Genomic DNA, 23,937 nt, shown 5'->3' on the forward strand with positions numbered 1-23,937 from the left:
TGATCTTAATTTGCGCTTAGAGAGATGTTTTGAATTTGCCTTTGGTCACTCTTCCTTCTTGTGTTCTGATTCCTGCCATTAAACCATCTTAAAGGTGGGGTCTCTGATGTTTGAAAGCCAATGTTGACATATAAAATCACCAAAACAAACACGCCCCTAACCCAAATGGGTCCCACCCCTGTATCGATAGCTCCGCCCACACATACATAAGCAACCCAGGCAACTAATGGAAAGAAATGTGTCTTTATCATAGCTGAAGGGAAGAACAATACGATTGTAGATAAACAAAGCAAAAATGACACACAAGCATAATCATGTAAAGGACAAAGACATATATTAGTTCTGTGTAACAAAGCAAAACCAACGTTAGTCACCTATCGAGAAGGAAAAAAGCGCCTCGGCGTCTTAAGTAAAGTCGGTCACATATTCACAGATTGGAGTTTCCCGAGTCAATAACTCCTGAGCTAAACACTGTTACTACACAAAACACGGTTGTAGCTGCGTCTCTACATTACTACGATAGAAAAGAGGTGTTATTTGTGTAGTAACAGCGTTTAGCTCAGGAGTTATTGACTCAGGAAACTCCAATCTGTGAATATGTGACCAACTTCCTGCTCCTTCAGTTCTCTCCAGCGCTGGAAAGCTGATCCTATATTAACACGTCCTACTTCTTACCTTATCGTAAGCCTTTCTTCGCTTTCTTTCTTTGTTTTTATCCTCCATGTCAATGTTAAAACCGCTTTCTGCTAATGTCACACATGCGCACTGAACACTCTCTCCGCCCATATTGACAAGACACGCCCCTTTCTGCTCATTGGCTACACGTTTGTTTTGATTTTTGTTTAGTTTGTCGTCCCGACTCAGTTTTCTGAAGCATTACTCAAACAATGGAGACCCCACCTTTAAGTGAATCCAACCAATTAGCACTGAGGAGACCGCTTTAAAAAGTTGCATTACACAACTCAGTATTTCAGCTGCTGTTACGTACTGTAAGCGGCATTAGAGCAGTAACAGTCTCTGCTCCAATCCATTCCAAAGGTTATAAACCCTGCAGAAGTGTCTCAAATACTCATTAACAGAGAGCCACGTTTCATATAGCATCCGGACCTCTGTGCGATGAACCGACGCTACAGGTGCAGCGCAACACCTCAGATATAATACACGACGAAGCAAACGAAACACGAGACCCGACCTCAGAGTTTTCCTTTCGTCTGAGTTATATTTCTTGCGGAGGATCGAGAGATGAAGTCGATCTCTTTGAGATGGGAGAATTTCAAGCTCCATGAGATGTGTCTCATGTAATAATTCATGCAGTACAGTAAGTAGTGAGGTACAGAACAGGACACAGTGTTTTTCTGTTTTTTTTTTTTTTTTTGAAGGAAAGTCCTCCAGCTGATATAAAAGTAAACTGCTTCTATATCTCAAACCTTTAAACTTATAAAGTTTGTGGAGATCGACCGAGTCAGTACTGTCTGTTTTAAAATAACTAGAAGAACTGAAAGACGACACGCACCAAAAGCAGAATAGAACTCATCCTTCCTCAGGTGCTCGTCGTCATCCATGTCGTTGTACTTGAGCATGTCGAACAGCGTGCACTCCGATTCTGTGCTTCTCAAACCTTCTTGTTTGATGACCTGAAGGAGAATAACATGGAGGTGTTTATTAGTCCACAATCTATCTTACTGTCTCACAATGTCCTGTCATGTGTCCTGATGTGAAGCAAAGCTACTGTTTCCTCCCATAAGTTGATTATTTTCCATGTATTGCACAGTGTGTCTTATTTTTCTTAATTAATTTGAATTAAATGACAGTAGGTAGTTATTGTTGTCTATTTATAGCTACTTCAGATTTTTAATGGAGCATCTACTGTATGAAACAGGATAATTGTTATTATTACATAGATTATAACAGATATAAACAATCATTAGCTTCTGTTTTTTAAGGATTAAATTCATTATTTTCCTCAAAATTCTATGCGCACACATGTCTATATAAAGTCCCACAGTAAACACTGCATGTCAGAGCACAAACCAAGCCATGAAGTCCAAAGGAATTGACTGTAGACCTCCGATACAGGATTGTATCGAGGCCCAGATCTGCTGAAGGGAACAAAAAAATTTCAGTAGCATTGAAGGGCCCAATGAGCACAGTGGCCTCCATCACCTGAAAATGGAAGAAGTTTGGAACCACCAGAACCTTTACCTCAGTGGGCCTCCTGGGCAAACTGAGCGATCGAGGGAGAAGGGCCTTAGTCTGGGAGGTGACCAAGAACCCAATGGTTACCTTGACAGAGTATTTTTCTGTAGAGAGATGAGAAACTTTCAGAAGAAAAACCATCTCTGCAGCACTCAACCAATCAGGCCTGTATAGTACAGTGGCCAGACAGAAGCCACTCCTCAGTAAAAATCACATGATGACCACCTAGAGTTTGCCAGAAGGCACCTGAACCTGAAGGATTCTCAGTCCATGAGAAACAGAATTCTCTGGTCTGATGAAACAAAGATTGAACTCTTTGGCCCGAATAGCAAGCGTCAAGTCTGGAGGAAACCAGCCACAGCTCATCATTGAAGCATGGTGATGGCGGCATCATGCCATGGCAGGAACTGGGAGACTAGTCAGGATTGAGGGAAAGATGAATGCAGAGACAAAGATGAATGTACAGAGACATCTCTGATGAAAACCTGCTCCAGAGCGCTCTGGAACTCAGACCGAGGTAACAGGACAACTCTGTGTATGTCCTATTGTGGCCCAGCCACAGCTCAGGCTTGAACCTGATTAATCATCTCTGGAGAGAACTAAAATGACTGTGCACCGATGCTTCCCATCCAACCTGATACAGCTTGAGAGGTCCTGCGAAGAAAAAAGGGAGAAGCTGTCCCAAAATAGGTTGTGCAAAGCTTGTAGCATCATAATCAAAAAGATTTGAGATTGTAACGGCTGCCTGTAATGGCAGGTACTTCAACAAAGTACGGAGCAAAGGCTGTGAATACTTATGTTCATGTGATTTGTTTCTGTTTTTGTTATTTCGAATAAATTTGAAAAGATTTTAAAACAAACTTTTTTCACGTTGTCATTTTGGGGTATTGTGTAGTTTAAAAAAAAAAAAAGTGAATCTATTTTGGAAGAAGGCTGTAGCATAACAAAATGTGAAAAAAGTGAAGCTTTTTATTTGTTCTTGTAATATATATATATATATATATATATATATATATATATATATATATATTAAAATAATTATATATATATATATATATATATATATATATATATATATATATATATATATACATATATATATATATATACACTCACCAGCCACTATTAGGTACACCTGTCCAACTGCTCGTTAACGCAAATTTCTAATCAGCCAATCACATGGCAGCAACTCAATGCATTTAGGCATGTAGACATGGTCAAGACGATCTGCTGCAGTTCAAACCGAGCGTCAGAATGGAGAAGAAAGGTGATTTAAGTGACTTTGAACGTGACATGGTTGTTGGTGCCAGACGGGCTGGTCTGAGTATTTCAGAAACTGCTGATCTACTGGGATTTTCACGCACAACCATCTCTAGGGTTTACAGAGAATGGTCCGAAAAAGAGAAAATATCCAGTGAGGGCAGTTCTGTGGGCGCAAATGCCTTGTTGATGCCAGAGGTCAGAGGAGAATGGCCAGACTGGTTCGAGCTGATAGAAAGGCAACAGTAACTCAAATAACCACTCGTTACAACCGAGGTATGCAGAAGAGCATCTCTGAACGCACAACACGTCGAACCTTGAGGCGGATGTGCTACAGCAGCAGAAGACCACACCGGTACTAGTAAGGTGTACCTAATAAAGTGGCCGGTGAGAGTATATATGCAGATAGATAGATTCTTGTTATTCTAAAATGAGGCTCCACAAACGATTTTAATTTTACTTCTTCATCATAATAAGAAAACCCCACAGCGCCGACCTTATCAGAGTGAAGGGGCATGAAAAGGTCACTGCATTCGCTCCCCTGTCACCTTCATTCAAGAGAGTGTAAATAAGGCCGAGTCAGCGAGCGGCGCACAAAACAACCACACGTCAGCTTCACTGCTCATTCAAGCAGACTGAAGGAGGTAAAGAGAAAGCAGAGGACATCTAATTCTGGACCATATTCATGTGAGAGTGTTGGTGTAAGATGACCTCTTCTCCTCTATCTCTCCACTCTCTTCCCCAATCTCTCTTACACTAACACCCACCCCCCCCACCCCCACCCCATCCCAATCCCAATCCCAGCACTCGCTTTCCTCTGAATTTTAACCTGAACTTTATAAAATACCATAATTATGACTTTATATACTGTAAGGCACGACAGATCGCTCTCGTGAGTAAAAATGAAACGTGATCACGTGCCTGTGTTACCAAAATGCTGGATGGTCGTTCAGAGGAATACAGCTGACACAACCTCAATCATATTTTTTTCCCCAACACATCAGCTGTCATTAAGAGTGCTATTATTGTATTCATTGATATGTCAAGTTGACATAGCTGAAATGAGAGATGCAACGTCACTGACATTTTGTTGAGGATGTCATAACGACTCTTTGTCGTGTAGCCATGCACATCACATTTCCTTTACAGCAGCAGTATATCGTGGTCTCTTACTGGAGAATAATCAACTTGTTAATGGGAAAAGTGACTCTGCTTCATGTCGCACAACATCACAATAACCTGTAAAACTGACTCATTTATTATAACAGAAAAAAAACCTATGGTTTATTTCCTGACACATTAAAACTAAACTCATTCATTAATCATTACACAAATATCCATAATAACGTTGTTATTAATGTGCCTTTGTATTGAAGTAATCATAAAAATCTAATAAAACTTACTTTAATTATTATAATAAAGTAATATATTTACTGTGGTTTATGTCAGTTTACGTAGGGTTTGTGCAGCTCTTTGGACCCGCCTCTTTTTCATATTGTATTAGAACTCAATTGCATACAGGAATGTGATTGGCTCATAAATTGTAACTTTTTTTACTGTGAATTTTGTAATTAGATTTTTATCTCATTAAAAACAAGATATAGATTTTGAGCAGGCTTAATACCATTGAAAGTCATTCATTCATTCATCTTCTACCGCTTATCCGAACTACCTTGGGTCACGGGGAGCCTGTGCCTATCTCAGGCGTCATCGGGTATCAAGGCAGGATACACCCTGGACGGAGTGCCAACCCATCGCAGGGCACACACACACACTCTCATTCACTCACGCAATCACACACTACGGACAATTTTCCAGAGATGCCAATCAACCTACCATGCATGTCTTTGGACCGGGGGAGGAAACCGGAGTACCCGGAGGAAACCCCCGAGGCACGGGGAGAACATGCAAACTCCACACACACAAGGTGGAGGTGGGAATTGAACCCCCAACCCTGGAGGTGTGAGGCGAACGTGCTAACCACTAAGCCACCGTGCCCCCCCATTGAAAGTATTTATTATTTTTATTATTATTCATTTCTTCTTCTTTTTTTAAATCCCCTGACCTGTGAAAGCTCACTGCTGTCCACTTGTCCATTTCCGTCGGCATCGAAGCGCTTGAACATCATGTCTACTACATGTTTCCTGGATGCCATGTCCTTCACATAGCTGTCCTGGGCTCCTGATGGTAGGAAGCGAAGAGCGTGAAGGTTCAACACCTTGCTGTTCAGTTTCTTGTAATCGACGAGACGACAGTTATCATCTGCAGAAGGACGAGAAAGAGGAGAAAAGAAGATCACAGGTTGTTGTTGAATGTTAAACATCTCAATTATTTTTTAAATAAAAAAATTCTGCATTATTTAGATTTATCAAGATTTATGAGATACAAAAAATAAATAACAAAATGGAAACAAACAAAAAAAATGAACAATTATAATCGTATGTATAAACATTCAAATATAATTGTATTATTTTAAGCAAAGAAACAAAAGAATTAATAAATAGATGACTAAATTAATATTGATAAATATAAATACAAATACAAATAAATACAAACATTATTTAAGTTTATATAATAAATAATATAAAAGGACACATTATTGACATTATGTTATTAGTGATATATAACATATATAAAGCAAATTTCTTTTTGTCTATCTATCTATCTATCTATCTATCTATCTATCTATCTATCTATCTATCTATCTATCTATCTATCCATCTATCTATCTATCTATCTATCTATCTATCTATGAAATAGTGAAATTTACCGTGGTTTACGAAGAGTTTATGTACGTTTTGTGCAGCTCTTTTGACACGCCCCTTTTTCATATTGTAATAAAGCTAATTTGCATAGATGAATGTGATTGGCTCTTATATTTTGACTTTTTTTTATTGAAAGATAATTGAGAAAATTGAGATTTTTAACTCCAGTAACAAACTAAAATGATATATTATTATTAATATTATTATTATTAAAACATGCAGACAAAAACTTTCATTCCTACAAAAACACATCAGACACATGACGATACGGTAAATATTTCGGCTGACATTAACTCGTTTGATTGACATTTTTGGGATATTCTTCTGATAGTGAGTCTAAAATAAAAAACACGACTGCTTCGTAACATTTTACTCAAATTCTCAGCTGTGATTTTCTCATTAAACTAGAGTTATAGTCACTCATATCACGGCTCAGAATCTCAATATATTCCCCAGAGTCACCATGCAAACAAGTGGTATACAAAAAGTTTGCCAGATTTTTCCCGCTATCACGAAGCCGAATTTCAATCAATGTGCCCGTCATGCAAGATCAAAAGCGATGATGAGTCACAGACAGGCAGCGAGCAGCGAGTGACAAATGGCACCATGGGTAATTCTAGCAAAAACAGCCATGATAAAGGTGTTAAGTACTTCAAACATTTCTCCCAGCTAGAAAAATCTGTTTGGAGCGACTTGTCAAGTGGTTCTTCAAAGTGACTGCAACATTTTCATCACCTACAGCTGGAGAAGGATTTTTCTTTAGTTTGGAGTGCTTGAGCCACTGCTTTCTCTCTCGGGCCTGATCATGAAAAGCAAAAGGAGAGAAAGGAAGATGAATAGCGATGGAAGGAGAGGAGCAGCTGGACTCTTTAGGCTGTATGAGTGGTTTCACTGACACGTGTCAAGGCCATCAGGGTTCATCTTCTCATCTGCTTGAACTTCTGCTGCTTTGTGTACACAAAGAATAAAGAGCCTGTTTTTAGAGACAGCTGTACCACTGCTCTATCTATCTATCTATCTATCTATCTATCTATCTATCTATCTATCTATCTATCTATCTATCTATCTATCTAACTATTCTATCTATCTACTCTATCTATCTATTCTATCTATCTATCTATCTATCTATCTATCTATCTATCTATCTATCTATCTATCTATCTATCTATCATACCATTTTGTTTATTATGAAATTATAAACCAACGTAAAGTCATTTTTCAACAACATTAAAGTCAACAACACTTCAGGATAAACGAACAGCCCTGAAGAACACAGCAGATAAACTGGCTTCAATATCAAATGTGATTCTCAAATTTTTGATACACACACACACACACACACACACACACACACACACACACACACACACACACACACACACAGAGGGAAACAGACATTAGTTTAAATTCAATTACTGCTTATTTAAAAGGACCTCCAAGTCTTTATCTTAGTTCAGCTCGTAGGCATTCCTGAGATCCTGCAATCACATTGTGTACCACACACACACACACACACACACACACACACACACACACATGCACACATACATACACACACACACACACACACACACACACACATACATACACACGCACGCACATAAACACACACACACTCATGCACATACATACATACACACACACACATACACACGCACGCACATAAACACACACACACACTCACACATACATACATACACACGCACGCACATAAACACACACACACATGCACATACATACATACACACACATACACACATACACACATGCATGCACACATACATACTCACACACATACACATACTCTCTCCCACACACACACCCATTATCTTCAGACAGAGTTGAAAAAGAATGAATGAAGGCACGGTTGTTTATTACAGATCCATCATTGACATTGTGCTCTCCACTGTGACTCATCTCCATCAGGATGCGTAGGAGTGTTTCAGCCTTGCTAGGAATAACACGGACTGACGACAACCCTGCTTCACCTCAGACTGTGTTCCGCCATAATTGAAGGTGTGTGACAGCAATATATAGAGCGTAGTACAGCAGTCAGGGGTGACCTGATGTATATTGATGGGTCATGCTGCTCTGCTTGCTAAAACGTCCTGCTCCAATATCGCTAGGAGCAACAGACTGTAATGCGGACGTACGACACGACTAGTGCTGCGAGATCGGAGTGCTAAGATTTCAACCAGGGAAAACACGTCTATAAAGTAAGTAAAGAATGAAACACTCGGAGATGTGCTGTTAGGGGAAAATAATCAGTAGTGGTATTTTGTGGTGTACAGTTTCTGTTAGTGTTTTAACAAAACAATTCACCATGAACACATTTTCAATACTTTAAATTTTTTCTACAGAGCAAATTGATGAAGCATCCTTGGACATAAAATAGTATTTAAAAGGTGAAAGTGTGCTTTGAGGTAGTATCTTGATTGTAATTGGTCGATTAGGGACCAATCGGTGACCTGGAAATTCTCAAATGATTAAAACATACATATTAAGATAAGATAAGATAATATAGAACTTTATTAATCTTGAAGGAACGTCTTTCATTTTTACTGAATGGACAAAAATGTGATTTCCAAGGACCTGCAGGGTCTGAAGAGTAATTTAAAGAATAACAAGTACCAACTATAATTACAGTTAAAGTTAAAAAATGAAAGAAATCAGTTATTTGATATCACACCTAAAATAGCTTCTGTTAAAGTTAATAAAAAAAAAATCCTGCATGTCATTTTACTTAAAAACCCTCACAACATGATATCCTCCATCTTAAAGACTTTTCTTCGGTGGAAAACTTCAAGACGCTAATTTAAGAAAAATCAGAAACTGCAAAATTACCTTTGTTTTCGAACAGAAACCCAATTGAGTAAAACTATGTAATGACGCGTAATGAAGTGTCCGTTTACAAAGCACATAAACTAACCATCACATTACGTCTAATCATGTGTACATAGATTTTCCGGTGTCTGTGTTATTAAAGTATTCATTATTATGCTAATTTTTATTATATTTACTTTTTATTGCATTTATTATATTTATTTTATTTTATTATACTATTCATTGTGAAGTTAACAAATGATCAGACGCTATCAGAGGCTGAAGTTAATTCTATGTTAAATATGCAACGTAATATTTTAGAAGCCTAGATGTACTCAAGATCGGTTCAAGACTAATTATTGTCAAAAAGATAAAAGCAATCTGATCTGGCATAGCTACTTTGCTCCATGCGCCACCTGGTGGATGCCGTGTATAGCACAACATGTTTAAATGATTAAGGATCGTGTTGAGTGATCAAGCGTAACAAAACACACAAAACCACGTATAAACTGCACTCTTAAAGGTCATATTTGTACGTATAACAGATTAGAACGAACGCATGATTATAATCCTGTGCCTAATTCATGCTGTTTTAGCTCCTTCCAAATGATCACGATCGAAACCTTGAGAGCACTGTGGTACAAGTCGAAGCATAAAGAATCCTTCATGGAAAGCATAGCTATTCTAAGTAGCTTTGGCAAAGAAAAGAACCATTTGACCTAGAAGAATGCGGAGAAGAAAATGTGTGAAGGTCATTTTTCTGCGGGAGAAGCATGATTGTTCAATAAATGCCAAACACACACAAAAAACAGACACTCACTAACTGTTGATATGCTGTACGCCCACCGCTATCCCGGCATGACATTCACCTTAAATGTTACTTTCCTCGGATTAGGCTTTAACAGGGACCACTGATGGTCCACTATATAGAACTTATTTTATCTGGTGGGAAAAGAAGCTTTCAGTAAGTCCTGTCCTTTACAGGGTTTTTTGTGTGAAAATAAAATTAGCGTCCAAAATACCATGACACATAGGTGTAAAAAGCCTTGCTTGGTTGGTGGCATCAAGGATTCCCTTTTATACATTTACTATCTATTTTTGATGCATGTGCTGAACCTAGGGATCATTCAGACATCAGCAGAAACTTGCACTTAGTCATTATTTCCTCAGGAGCTCTCGGGTTACTTAATTCCACTCAACTAGAAGCTGTTGTAGAAAGGACATTATTTACATTTACATTATTTCCTGTCCAGTGTCACCCAAACAAGGTTGGGTTCCCTGTTGATGAGTCTGGTTCCTCTCAAGGTTCTCATACAGTATCATCTCAGGGACTTTCACCTCCATCTTGCTCATTAGAGACAGATGTTAGAGATGTATGGTAACCTAATTTTGAACTTTCTCTTGCTAATTTTTAAAATGTTTCTTGTATCATCTTCTTAGCTTTTATTGCCATAATTAGTCACGAAATGCTTCCAGATCACTGCACAGCACACACTTGGTTAATGTTACTGTTCGTATACGGCATTTGACTTTTAAAAGCATCACTATGTGTATTAGAAGCTTTCAAGGTGGTCCTTAATGTTCAAAGGTATAAAGATGTGTCCTTCACGGACCCACCAGAGACACTCAAAGAAAAGCAGCACAAGTGACCTTTATTTTTCAGTGAATAATAAAATCTATCAAATCTAATTAAACCTCTCTCTCTTTTTAGCAGCAGGTCCCTCGAGCCGATTCACCTCAACGACTTGGAGGTAATCTGGTCAGTTGGTGGTGAAGTAATCAGGTGTTCAGTGCCTCAGTCTGAGGTACCAGTTCTGCTCCAAGATGACGAGAGATGACAGCTTTCTCATTCCACCACTCTTACTCCATATTAGCAACTCTGGCAACCCTAGCACCTTGGAAAACTGGCAGCTCTTTATTTCCAGGTACAGCATGATAAAATACTGGTAGCTCTCTATCTGTCTCATCTCTGGTTCATCCACCACTCCTCGCCTTCTGAATTTTTCATAGCATCCCACCAGTAAAAGGGCTTTGTTTGAAATCCGAGCTATGTTTTATTTATGGTTTCCGGACTCTGGCCTACAAAGCCTCCGCTCCACTGCCATATAGTGTAAAGTCCCATCAGAGACCTCCACACAGTGTGTGCTTAATAACAGGCTCATCTGCCTGGGGAGATATTCACCAGTGGTGACAATCCAGCTCTGTGTTTGGCTATTATTCCAGTTCTCACAGTCTGCAGCGCTCCTCCAAGCTTTTTGCCTTGTACTCTGGACTCATGTCACCTCAATGACACTGTTTATCCATTGTGTTTCTTTCTATTTTCTACTCCTGCCATCATGCTGTATTCTCAACCCAGGCTGAAAATCCTTTCCCACCTGCAGCTGCTTGCTGTTGCACCTGTAATTCTATTCTGCTCTTTTTCCTGTCATACGTTCTTTACTTCGCTTTCTCACATCCTTCTCTTTGTCGACGACGAGCTCATTACATGCCAGTTGACTGGGAAGGGGTTTGCTCTTCACCCACTAGGTGACAAGAACAAAAAAAAGCTCATTGTTTCTCTGATATTCTGACTTTTTTATTCGTTGGTGACAAATGGAAAGCTAAACAAAACCTAAACTGGGCCATTTCATGCACTTGCAATCTCACTGGAATCAGTTTCTTTCACTGATATTTTTTTTTATTTTTTCCGCAACCCTGTTGAGAATCCTGAAATCTGATTGGTCAGAAGGTGTTGAGTAAATTGTTGAGTACCGGCTTTGATTCAAATCACAGGTTTGTACGAATTGTTCTGAAATTCTGACATTTTTACAGTAACAGCTCATTCGTATGGACTTCTAGTACTTACTGGACTCCTAATAAAGGGATTAAAGAACATTTTGTAACAGGAAGTAACTTGTCTTACAGATATCGTACAACATTACATTTCCACTTACATTTCTGGAATTTATCAGACACCCTTTTCCAGATTGACTTAATTATTTTTTTCTATTTCAATTCATACAACTGAGCAATTGAGGGTTAAGGGCCTTGCTCAGGGACCCAGCAGTGGCAGCTTGGTGGACCTGGGATTTGAACTCATGACCTTCCAATCAGTAGTTCAACACCTTAAACACAAAGCTACCACTTCCCACGAAATGGTTGGCTTGCTCATTATGGATACGTAATAAAAAATGTTAAATATAACTTTGAATGTTAAGTGTTCTATTCCTGTAATGCTGCTCTAAGACAATATCCATATTAAAAGTGCTGTACAAATAATTGGAGTTGTTACATTTTCCTACTCTGGAGTGACTTTTGCAAACAGGTGAGCAGGATTAACCCCCTTAAGATAACAAGACTAGACTGAAATACTAGTTGCTGTTAAATCTCAAGTCTTAAAGCAGATTCTTTGGATTTTCCAATCAAATACTGTCCAGAGAATTAGCAATAAAAAAGCTTCCTTCAAACTCAAATGTCTACACAATGGCATTATAATGGAGCCAGACGGTCTACATCACTGTAACCAGCAAGATCCAATCCAGAAAATAACTTCATACACAAAGGGCTCAACAAAGTGAAATCACAGGCAAATCATCAAGTAGACACATGGAACAGGTGACGACAATCAGGTAACAAAACCATGACAGGACAATGGTGGAGATTGGACTAGAGTGGAAACATGGACATGAGGGAACCATGACATCTTGTCAGAGGTGTGAGTAAGTCACACAGGTGCAAGTCACAAGTAAGTCTCAAGTCATGAATGTCCAGTCAAATTCAAGTCGAGTCTTTTTTAATATTTGTCAAGCAAGTCCCAAGTCTCAAATTTGCGACTTAAGTCTGACTCGAGTCAAGTCGAGTCCCCCATCTCTGTGTCATTTAACTCAAGTCCGAGTCAAGTCTCAAGTCATGAGTGTCAAGTCAAATTCAAGTCGAGTCTTTTTTAATATTTGTCAAGCAAGTCCCAAGTCTCAAATTTGCGACCTAAGTCTGACTCGAGTCAAGTCGAGTCCCCCATCTCTGTGTCATTTAACTCAAGTCCGAGTCAAGTCTCAAGTCATGAGTGTCAAGTCAAATTCAAGTCGAGACTTTTTTAATATTTGTCAAGCAAGTCTCAAGTCTCAAATTTGCGACTTAAGTCTGACTCGAGTCAAGTCGAGTCCCCCATCTCTGTGTCATTTAACTCAAGTCCGAGTCAATTCTCAAGTCATGAATGTCAAGTCAAATACAAGTCAAGTCTTTTTTAATATTTGTCAAGCAAGTCTCAAGTCTCAAATTTGTGACCTAAGTCTGACTCGAGTCAAGTCGAGTCTTCCATCTCTGAGTCATTTAACTCAAGTCCGAGTCAAGTCTCAAGTCATGAGTGTCAAGTCAAATTCAAGTCGAGTCTTTTTTAATATTTGTCAAGCAAGTCCCAAGTCTCAAATTTGCGACTTAAGTCTGACTCGAGTCAAGTCGAGTCCCCCATCTCTGTGTCATTTAACTCAAGTCCGAGTCAATTCTCAAGTCATGAATGTCAAGTCAAATTCAAGTCGAGTCTTTTTTAATATTTGTCAAGCAAGTCTCAAGTCTCAAATTTGCGACCTAAGTCTGACTCGAGTCAAGTCGAGTCTTCCATCTCTGAGTCATTTAACTCAAGTCCGAGTCAAGTCTCAAGTCATGAATGTCAAGTCAAATTCAAGTCGAGACTTTTTTAATATTTGTCAAGCAAGCCTCAAGTCTCAAATTTGCGACCTAAGTCTGACTCGAGTCAAGTCGAGTCTTCCATCTCTGAGTCATTTAACTCAAGTCCGAGTCAAGTCTCAAGTCATGAATGTCAAGTCAAATTCAAGTCGAGACTTTTTTAATATTTGTCAAGCAAGTCTCAAGTCTCAAATTTGCGACTTAAGTCTGACTCGAGTCAAGTCATATGACTCGAGTCCCCCATCTCTGCATCTTGTGTATTGGGAAGAAAAAAATATACAAGAATTTGGACATCAAATAGTGTGAGTTGATTTGCATACAGTAATTAGAATTTAATCTGGCTAAGCAAAGGAGTGTTTTGTGTGTGTGTGTCTGTAAGAGCCATTTTAATAAAAGTACAGATTTCTCTTTCTGGACATGAGTGTTTTCAGCTGTGTAACTTTGGAAACAAGTGGAATAAAGTGATCGACTTTGACATGACGAACTCAACGAGAAGTGGAATATATTTTGGTTTTTTTTTTTGTTTTTTTCCCCCATGCAGCTAAGTGTTATTGACAGATAGCGTAGGAAGAAAAAAATAGCTGCAGATACTCCAGACATTTCTTTCTTTTTGCCTGCTGCTTCTCATGATTATACCGCATCAGGACGTTTAAGGCAATTAGATCAGAGAAAAGTGGAGATTAATCAGCAAAATCTGAACTGAGATTTATTTTTTCATATTTGTATGCAAATTACTGTAAATATATTGTCATCGATTGACAAATTCAGATTATTGCCTTGAACGATTTATACCTTTCAGTCTGTTTTTGGTTTTGCATTTTTTTTCCCATTTGTAGAGCTGTAGAGCTTGATTAGAAACAAATCCTCACACACACACACACACACACACACACACACAAAAGATATTTGCTATCAGAAAATAGTCTGATGTGGATGCTAGTCTCCTCAGGCCTCTGGTCTTTAGATTATCTACAAAACATCAGCAATGACACACTCAAAGATCCCAGCATCCCCAGGATATGACCTGAAATTCGTGTTATTTTTTTTTTGTTTTGTTTTGTTTTGGGTTTTTTTATTCCGAATGTTATGTAATGGTGAAGTTATTTTTCCTATGTTTTGTATTATATATAAATTATCCTGCAGACTACAGTTATTTACATTTCCAGCATTTTAGCAGACGCTCTTATCTGGAGCGACTTACATTCTGTCTCTTTTTTTATACAACTGAGGGTTAAAGGTGCCCTGCCACACGTATTTCATTACTTTTGTGGTAATGTCTGAAGTTTACCATGGACTCTGTAACATTTTTTTGTGGAAAAAATGCCTTGGTTACCTTGTTTCAAGCCATTCTACTGTGGTATAGAAAGCCTACAGGAAGACTCAGCTCGATTTGTGCCAGTTCTCATGAATATTCAAATGAGCTATGCTGCTTGGCTCCGATTGGCTAACCGCTAGGATATGAGAGCATGACTATTCATTCACCCAGCGCAATAAGTAGCCTAGGCTAGAGGAAATCTGTTTACAATCACCTTGAATGGTGGCAGAACGGCTTCTTCACAAGCCCGTTGACGTTCAGTCATCCTTGCTGTATAGGAAACTCACTGAGCTATACGAATTCTGGGGGCGTGGTCTCAAGTGGGAGAGCTCATGAATAGTAATGAGCTCAGTCATTCTGACGTCAGAGTGACCAGCTTTTCCGACTGACCTGATTTCTCCCCTTATTTCTTTTAAGTGGCTAGAACTGACCGGGGAGGTAGCAGTTCGTTTTTAAATTCACGACACACCTTTAAGGGCCTTGCTCAGGGGCCCAGCAGTGGCAGCCTGGTGAACTTGGGAATCGAACTCACAACCTTTCGATTCATAATCCAGCACCTTAACCACCAGGCTACCACATCCCTAATTCAGTTATTTCAGCTGCTTTGTCATTTTCCTATCAGAACTTCTCTATACAGAACAATCTTTACACTGATTGGTTGTAACGTTATTCCGCACACCAGGAACGTTCATCAGGCTAATTTGCTGACACTTTTAAAGTGAATAATTAACACGGTTCATTTAATGGAAACTACGGCACTGGAAAGCGAGTGGTTTTGTTTCCAAAGATCAAAACCACGCAGCAAAGCATCATGTGTCATACATCTTTATTTTCGCTTTGTGCTATTTCTGCTCCCACACACACACACATACACACGCGCACACACAAAAACAAACGCTGCTGTCATTTCGAGCAAAATCCACACTTTTGATAAGCAGTTAGTCTTCGCGCTGAGTGCCGCTTCTTTGTTTTATTAGAGAGAAAGACGTAACAAAGCTGCTCAAAGGGTGGCACCAACAGAGCAAGTGCATCAACCCACGCACACTCAATAATCTGTACTCAACCCAAAATTCCTTATTTTTCACAGCGGCCGCTTTGAAGATAAAGAAACTGGTGCGGATTCTGAAATAGTGACTGCGATGAGGCTAAGATTGCGATGTGGCACACTGCACATGATTTAATTTCATCTTTGACTGTTGAATTCAACCAACGAATATTGCTCATCTGTTGCCTGAAACATGGAAATGATATAAAATTGATACCCTGTCATCTCCTTTAGGAAGCCATTTACAATGAAAGGAAAGACGGGTTTTTTTTTTAACCCTTTTTACCTGTACGCTGACGATCCATTCATCCAACAGAACGAAAATCGATTTGTCGGATATTTTTCGATCAGTATAAAAGAATGAATGATTTTCTGACTGTGTGTTGACACTGCATTGTAGTGGCTGATGTTTTTGGACTTAAGCACTTTGGGTGTGAAATATTTTTTAAAAACTTCTTTATGAATATATTGCCTATGTATCTATCTATCTATTTATATATTAAAAACAGAAATACTTATAAAAATCTACAAATTATTGAGACATGACAAAGAGCAAATCTGTCTTTGTTATGCTTACGTAGCATCTTTGCTAATAGCATGAGATCATTAAATAATAAGACAACAATAAGAGAATAATTTAACAGTTTTCTTCTTTCTGGAATTTTTTTTAGGAAATCTGGATGATGTAACGGGGGCACGGTGGCTTAGTGGTTAGCACGTTCGCCTCACACCTCCAGGGTTGGGGTTCGATTCCCACCTCCACCTTGTGTGTGTGGAGTTTGCATGTTCTCCCTGTACCTCGGGGGTTTACTCTGGGTACTCCGGTTTCCTCCGCGGTCCAAAGACATGCATGGTAGGTTGATTGGCATCTCTGGAAAATTGTCCATAGTGTGTGATTGTGTGAGTGAATGAGTGTGTGTGTGTGTGTGCCCTGTGATGAGTTGGCACTCCGTCCAGGGTGTATCCTGCCTGATGCCCGATGACGCCTGAGATAGGCATAGGCTCCCTGTGACCCGAGGTAGTTCGGATAAGCGGTAGAATATGAATGAATGAATGGATGATGTAACTTCCTGACATGACTTCTGGAATATTTATAGTAATAATTAAAGCTCTCTTAAGTTTTTATAAACGTTTTAGTGATTGTGTTTCATGGTGAAGTGTAGTTACCGTAGACCTCAATCATGAGTCTCAAATCATTTGATCAAATTAAAGAGCTACAAAATGCTTACAAAATCCCTTCATGGCAACGCTTACATGAAGATTTGTTCCGTCAGGCATCAGCTGCCATAAATTCTGCTTTTGTCACTTTTAATGTCATTGAGTCATGTGACAGATTTTCCTTCACAAGGCTGTCATGCGGTAATTTTCCAGGCTGTTGTACGTCAGAATGTGGTACAGTAACTGCCTCTGGAGCTCAGCGTATATCTGTGGTGTCACAATCTCATGGTGATACGACATATCCAACATGAAACCCCTGACACGGTGAGTATAAGTGAAAATCAAAATCATTCATCACAACGTCTAGTGTATAGAACATCAGTCAGAAAAAGGCCATCACACGACCTTACGTCATTCAGAGTCTGATACGCTTCGGTTGTGTTACGAGAAAAGTGTCATTAACATAAGAATAACATCTCTACATTCTACTCACTACATGTCAAAACAAATTAGTCACTCTGTTATCTGCGTGTGCAGGCTTAGAATTTAAAACAATGATAGATGCACTTATGCAAAGAAATGTAAGGACACTGTGTTAAACCCACAGAAGAAAAAAATCTGAATCAGATATCAGAAAAAAATCCCATCAAAACATGCCTTTTGATACATTAGAAATAGATAGATAGATAGATAGATAGATAGATAGATAGATAGATAGATAGATAGATAGATAGATAAAAAAATAAAAATGGCTGCATCTGAGACTTTCAAAAAATCCAACAGGAAAAAAAAACTGTTACATCTTATAAAAAAAAAAAAAAAAATGCAAGAAAAAAAAGAAAGAAAGAAAGAAAGAAAGAAAAATAAATAAATAAAAATTATGTAAGCATGCTCTATTTCAAATCCAAAAAATCCACGTGGCAGGTTTCCCTCATCGTGCTGAGTGTTTTGATATATGACATGTCCATGTTGTGCTAACTGTTTGATTTCGCATATTCTGGGGCGGGGCTACACGTGACGTCACGTGGTGTCGAGTGCCGTCACCAGAATACCCGGTGGGGTGCCAATACTTTTGGACAAAAGTGGCTACTGAGGGTTTGGATGTGAAATTTCATGTGAATATTGTAGTCATTATGGGATTCTACTTATTATTATTATATAGATAGATAGATAGATAGATAGATAGATAGATAGATAGATAGATAGATAGATAGATAGATAGATAGATAGATAGATAAAATTATAGATAGATAGATGGATAGATAGATAGATAGATAGATAGATAGATAGATAGATAGATAGATAAAAAGATAGATAGATAGATAGATAGATAGATAGATAGATAGATAGATAGATAATTATCCTCATATTGTCACTCAACTCTAATCCTTTACATTGATTACCTGCAGAATGACTCCTTCGTTATTTAACATAAAATTTTTATTAAGACTATTAAAAAAACACGACAGTCCTGCCAGTTATGACCAATAAAACGAATCTACTTCACAACCCAAACTAAACCACTAAAAGAAGAAAAGCTTGCAGGCATCAATTTGTAAAAAGATCCACAAGCAACAGATTCAGAGCTTAGCCTTAAATCTGCCTAGTTTTAAGCGGCGAGTCGGAGCCTGAGGCTGTGTACCATCCTGTCACAATCAGGAGAGTGATGGAAGACAACACCAGCTCTTTATGACTGAGCGGGGATTAAAGCTCCGAGTCGAGTGCGTACGCTGTTTCTCATTTTCTTGTCAGATTTGTTTCAAGGGAACAAAAATCCAGCTTTTTAAATGCTTAATTAGAACTTCACACAAATGTTCACACACAGTCAGGTCTTCAGAGAAACAAAACACTGCCACAGTGGATGTGCTTGAGAACATTTCAGTTAAAAATCTGGTTTTGTAGCTAAAACACACAAAAAGATCAACATACAATTTATTATGTACAGTACCTTCTACATCTTAATACAGAATCTTCTCATTTTAGGTCTTCAGTAGAAACACTTCCATGGACCAGCCCTTCCACTAAAGGGATTTCTACCTCATATTAATACCTAGCTGTAGCTCGTTTCATATCAAGTCCATTTGCAGTGTTGTATAAAGTACTAGGAAGCAATACTTGTACTAGTACTAGAAAAATACTTTTGTAGAACTGAAAGTTACCTTTTAGAATATTACTCAAGTAAAAGTCTTAAAGTATCTGATATTTACTGTACTTAAGTATCAAAAGTCATTTTCTGATATTTAATGTACTTAAGTATTTGAAGTAAAAGTAAAAAGTAAAATTACAGTGATTTTCGGTCGGCATAAGAGGCACTTCATTCGGTAGGAAGAATCTTTCATTCCAATGTACAGAAACATTTCTTGCAAATACGGCCACGGGTGTATAACGTTATCTTCTTCACCCTGTTCACCGAGTTCACCACTATCATCTGGGTGGTCGTCTACGATAACGGGAGGTCCTCCAGTAGGGGCTTCCATGGCGGTTTCAGTTGTGCTTCCTCCTCCTTTGGTAACATTACGCTGAAATAGAGCGTGCGGAGCTGCGTAATGCAATCTAGGAGCAGTGATTCGCCAAACCTCCCTTATTGCACACATTTCTGCTGATTTTATTTTGTAGTAACGAGTAACGAAGATATTGCATGAGTGAATGAGAGTGTGTGTGTAGGCACAGGCTCCCCGTGACCCGAGGTAGTCGGATAAGCTGTTGAAAATGAGTGAGTGAGAGAGTGAGAGTAACGAAGACGCTTAGTGGAAATATAACGGAGTAAAAGTATACATTTTATCTCGGAAATGTAGTGGAGTAAAAGTGAAAGTTGACATAAATTTAAATAGCGAAGTAAAGTACAGATACGTGACATTTCTACTTAAGTACAGTAACGAAGTATGATTAACATTATTTATTTGGAAATGATAAAGAAGTAAAATATAGTAGCTTAGTGATTTAGTTTCACATTTGAAACACTATCATATTGCTAATTTTGGTGAATTTACCTTTGGTGAATTTTCATTCATTCATTTTCTACCACTTATCCAAACTACCTCGGGTCACGGGGAGCCTGTGCCTATCTCAGGCGTCATCGGGCATCAAGGCAGGATACACCCTGGACGGAGTGCCAACCCATCGCAGGGCACACACACACTCTCATTCACTCACACACTACGGACAATTTTCCAGAGATGCCAATCAACCTACCATGCATGTCTTTGGACCGGGGGAGGAAACCGGAGTACCCGGAGGAAACCCCCGAGGCACGGGGAGAACATGTAAACTCCACACACACAAGGCGGAGGCGGGAATCGAACCCCCAACCCTGGAGGTGTGAGGCGAACGTGCTAACCACTAAGCCACCGTGCTCCCCTTGGTGAATTTTAATTATATATAAAGATGAGGAATTACTACAATTATCCAATCAACCAATCATGTGGTGGCAGAACGATTCATACAGTAAATCAATACATGACATGCTTTCTTACTAACCACAGTGGTTATTTCTGCCATGATGGCTATGACAATTCTAACACTAGGGGGAGTTCTGGCAGGGGTTAGTTTGCTGCCATGTACTGTAGTTTCTTTATGTTTTTGTGTTCTCATGTGTGTTTGCCCCACCTGATCCTTATCCCATTATATATCCCAATATCCTTTTCCTCATGTACACTCCCTATTTATACCTGTTGTTCTGTGAGCACTGTTGCTAAGTCCTTGTATTTTTTGTGTCTTTTTTCCCAGTTTTTCACCTACTGTTCTCCTCCGTCTGTTAATTTTGTTGTTTTGTTAATAAAATCCCTGTTTGTCTTCTACCTCTGCATTTAGGTCTGGATTCAGTTACCAGGGCAAAACCCACACCAGACAATTTAAGATGTTTCCTCTCTCAGAGCTGCTACAATTGTAGAGACTGTTGTGTGTGAAAATCCCAGGAAATCAACAGATTCTGAAATTACTCAAACCATCCTGCCTGCTATTAACAACCAAATCACTTAGATTCCATTTCTTGCCATTCTGATGTATGGTGTGGACATTAGCTGAAGCCCTTTTCCTGTGTCTGTACAGTATGTTGTTCTGCATGCCTCATGGCTGACTGGATAATTGCATGAATAAGAGTGTTATTAAATGTTCCTCTAAAGCGGTTAGCGATGGCTAGTGATGCTGTGTGTTAGAAACTACAGACAATATACAGAATTTGTGCCATAAGCCTGTTCCTAATTTTTACACATACATACAGAGTACAACATGCAGTGAAATGCTTTTTGCATCTGTCCAGGATTCAAACATAAGGAATGCAGTTTGGGATAGAAATATAAGCAAAAGGAGGTAGATACATAAAAAAGTATAAACTATATAAAAAGAAACTATATAAAATATGAAAATAAAAGTGAAAAATTAATGTATATACATATACATAAATATACTGTACATAAATGCGTATGGTTTTTAATTATTGTCCTTAAAGTGTCCGTGTGCTGTATGGTGTGTATAAAGGGTATAAAGTGGCACTGTGCTGTCCAAAGGGAGAGGTCCAGTACTAGATCCAGATCTAGATCCAGATCCTGGGTGTTTCCTGGTTTAAACCAGGTTGAATGACCTGTGGGAAGAAGCTTCTCCTCATTCCCTCTGTGTTTGAATACTCCAAGTCAAATTTAATATGCATCAGTGATTATTGTGATTGCTAAATGCTAGCTAGCTAACACTTACTGCTACAATCTATGGTTTGAGTCATTTTAATTTTAGCATTTATCACAAATATTAGTTATTGTAGTAGTGGCTAAATGGTCAAGGCTCTGGGTTAGTGATCTGAAGGTCACTGGTTCAAGTACCAGAACTGCCAAGATGCCAATGTTGTGCCCTTGAGCAAATCCCTTAACCCCTTTCTACACCAGGTGTACTTTCTCATAAAAGCTGCTGCTTCATCTTCCAAAAATATGAATGGCTAAAATTCTAGTAATAGAACTTTCCAAAGGCCAATCTAATTTCTCCCAAGCTCAGAGGTCTTTGTGTTAGTCAAGGTATCTCGTAGAAATGCTTAGAGAAAGAAAGGAATTCACTAATGAAGCAGAACCAAATCCTAGCTTAACCAAAGGTGGCACAAAGGGAACACTAGTGACACAAATCTGGCTCAACTATCCTCCCCCTAATGCAGAATTTATATGTGGAGTGCAAGTGACTCTACGTTTTCACTTTCAGTGTCATTTTAGCAAATCAAATCTGACAGATTCTCAAGCAAAATCTAGGTAAAAAGATTCATTAGTCCACTCTAAGTTTCAATTCCTCTCATGACACCAAATTTTTGTCCAAAATGGGTCACTGCTTTCTTCCCCTTAGCAGTGGCAATATCACTATAATGCGATTCAAAGAAATTTTATTTCATTTCAATACAATCCACCCACTAATATACCCACGTACAGTGGTCATTATAGGATGTCAAAGTCATGAGGCGGTTAATAAAATGCAGAGATTTGAAATGGAAAAGAGCACGGTGACAGAGGGTCAATTATCTAATGCTATGCCTGCACTACGGCTGTCATCCATCCTGAATGTTCTCGTTCTCATACGTTCTTAGAATTTGAACAGACCACGTTGATCAAGGCGTGTGCTTTAAAATGCTCCAGTTTGTCTTCCTTCAACGTTCTTTAAAGCCCTATTCAGATGGGATTCGTTTCACTTTTAAATCTTGTTATCTACAATGACGTACAGAACCAAAACATCAAAATCAGTGCAGCACTGATTCTCTTTCCCTCTCTTTCTCTCTCTCTTTCTCTCTCTCTCTCTCTCTCTCTCTCTCTCTCTCTCTCTGTCAGGAGTGAAAGGCTCTTAATTAGAGGTGTGAAGTTATAATCACTAAGCATAAGGAGCTGCACAAACATTGTGTGGTCCAGATGTAAGCAGAAGATGTGTCACCTAAAGGGAAGCAAAACACTCCTGAGGGGATTCATCCACAGAAGACTTTTAATACATCGATCCTACATTAACAGCTAATCCTCCACTGGCGGCTTGTCCATTAATCTTACTTAAATTCTTCATGATTGCATAGATTTAAAATTCTTTTAAAATGTAGATTATTTTTTGTTTGGTTTTTCTGATTAATGGTTTAAAAAATGAACAAATACAAGCAAATGTTCTATTGATTTGCTCTCCATGATGGATGTGGAGATGCATTCCCAAATTAATGTCCTATTTAATAAATAAGAATAAGAAGAATTTGCTTGTCACGTCTACATTACAGCAAAGTGTAATTCTTTCTTCACATATCACAACTTTGGATCATTCACCACTGGAGCAGGAAGGTTTAAGGGCCTTGCTCAAGGGCCCAGTGTTGGTAGCTTGGCCGTGCTGGGTCTTGAACCCCAAATCCTGCTTTATGCTTGTGCTATGGACATTTCAGTGGATGAGGTGTAATGGAAAGGACAGTAAATAACAGGGTTGCCATATTCAGAACTAATTCTGATACATTTCCACAAAATAGGTAAAGTGTAAATACAAACAGCATGTCTATGATGTACAGATGCGTTTCTGTTGTAAAATATATTGCAGAATTTTGGGATGGGGAATGGAGTGGATAAAGTCTGTTCATCAGAAATGCAAAGAGATGTTTTCCATGCAAAGAAGAAAAAAAAGTCTCCCTTTTCCAATATACTTTATTTTGGGCTAGATTTAGTTCTTTTGTGTGGATTTTGAGATGTATTTGCCCTGGATTTTTTTCTGAACCTGTCAACCCTAGG

At 38.7% G+C, this 23,937-nt stretch overlaps 1 protein-coding gene across 2 annotated transcripts in view; it reads right to left on the reverse strand.

Annotated features, from left to right (window-relative positions):
* Positions 1-23,937, reverse strand: part of fstl5 (follistatin-like 5) — a 161,125-nt gene that overhangs the window by 78,892 nt on the left and 58,296 nt on the right. For both annotated transcript variants that reach the window (XM_060885983.1, XM_060885982.1), the window contains exons 5-6: positions 5,522-5,718; positions 1,514-1,634 (exon numbers count right to left, since the gene is read on the reverse strand). In XM_060885983.1, the coding sequence (XP_060741966.1) occupies positions 1,514-1,634; positions 5,522-5,718 (318 nt within the window). The remainder of the gene's footprint in view (positions 1-1,513; positions 1,635-5,521; positions 5,719-23,937) is intronic.

The sequence above is a fragment of the Tachysurus vachellii genome, chromosome 13, assembly GCF_030014155.1.
Source record: "Tachysurus vachellii isolate PV-2020 chromosome 13, HZAU_Pvac_v1, whole genome shotgun sequence".
NCBI lineage: Eukaryota > Metazoa > Chordata > Actinopteri > Siluriformes > Bagridae > Tachysurus > Tachysurus vachellii.